The sequence below is a fragment of the Volvox carteri genome (genome assembly GCF_000143455.1).
Source record: "Volvox carteri f. nagariensis unplaced genomic scaffold VOLCAscaffold_813, whole genome shotgun sequence".
NCBI classification, from domain to species: Eukaryota; Viridiplantae; Chlorophyta; class Chlorophyceae; order Chlamydomonadales; family Volvocaceae; genus Volvox; species Volvox carteri.
In genome coordinates, this window is record NW_003308292.1 from 1 (window position 1) to 814 (window position 814).

At 47.1% G+C, this 814-nt stretch overlaps 1 protein-coding gene across 1 annotated transcript; it reads left to right on the forward strand.

Moving 5' to 3' along the window:
• Positions 1-3: 3 nt before the first annotated feature.
• On the forward strand, positions 4-814 carry VOLCADRAFT_108764 (uncharacterized protein; the record flags this gene model as incomplete). Its single annotated transcript, XM_002959792.1, has 3 exons — positions 4-209; positions 389-685; positions 766-814. Coding segments are annotated over exons 1-3 (498 nt in total), but the record flags the coding sequence as incomplete, so codon positions are not given.

Here is an 814-nt window from a genome sequence, read left to right on the forward strand (position 1 = left end):
CATAAAAATAGGCTTCGAAATCGGCAGTAGGCCGTTCCAGCTGTTCTACACAGCATATGAGAAATGGAAGTCCGATTTCAAGCCAGNCTTTTAACAGTCCAGGATCAGCCAAGGCTACCATGGACATGTTCAGCACCCTCTACGAAATGGGCTTCAGGGAGAGAGACCTTCTTGACCAGCAGCAGGTCAACAGGGTGAGCCTCAAAACGGTAAGCATAGAAACCTGTTTCTTTACTGTGAAAATACAGACTAAAAGAGAGGTTGTTACAAACCCTAAACACAACCATTCCAGTCACTTGTTGAGGAGGTTTTGTGTATCTGCTGCGTTTTATATGTTAACTTCTCCTTACTGAGAGGTACAACACTGCACTGCTTAATGAATCTACAGTTCAAGGAGAGTGTCAAGCCCAAGATGGTACACATGGTGCCACCAAACTTCATCAATGGGCTTGAGGCAGCCTTTGAGGCGGTTGCCAACCCAAACCCCCGGAAGAGGAAGAACAGCTGGGATAGCCAAGAAGGAGATGGGGACGACGGTGAACGTGATGGCACCAAGGCTGCATCAGGAAGTGGGACTTCACAGGGTGTGCAGCGTGCCAAGAGGTACATCCTGGAGAAGTTGTACAAGTTCTTCGATCCAGTCCTGAAGGACTTCAATTCAGCATCCAAGATCTACTTAAAAGTGGTAAGTTAGGGGCAGGGTTGAATTATTCATATTTGAAAGACTGTCACTCAATACTCATGGGTGCTCATGCTTGATTACAGACCGAAAAGGAGATTGAGGACTTCATGGTTACGCTGGGTGGGCGAGACA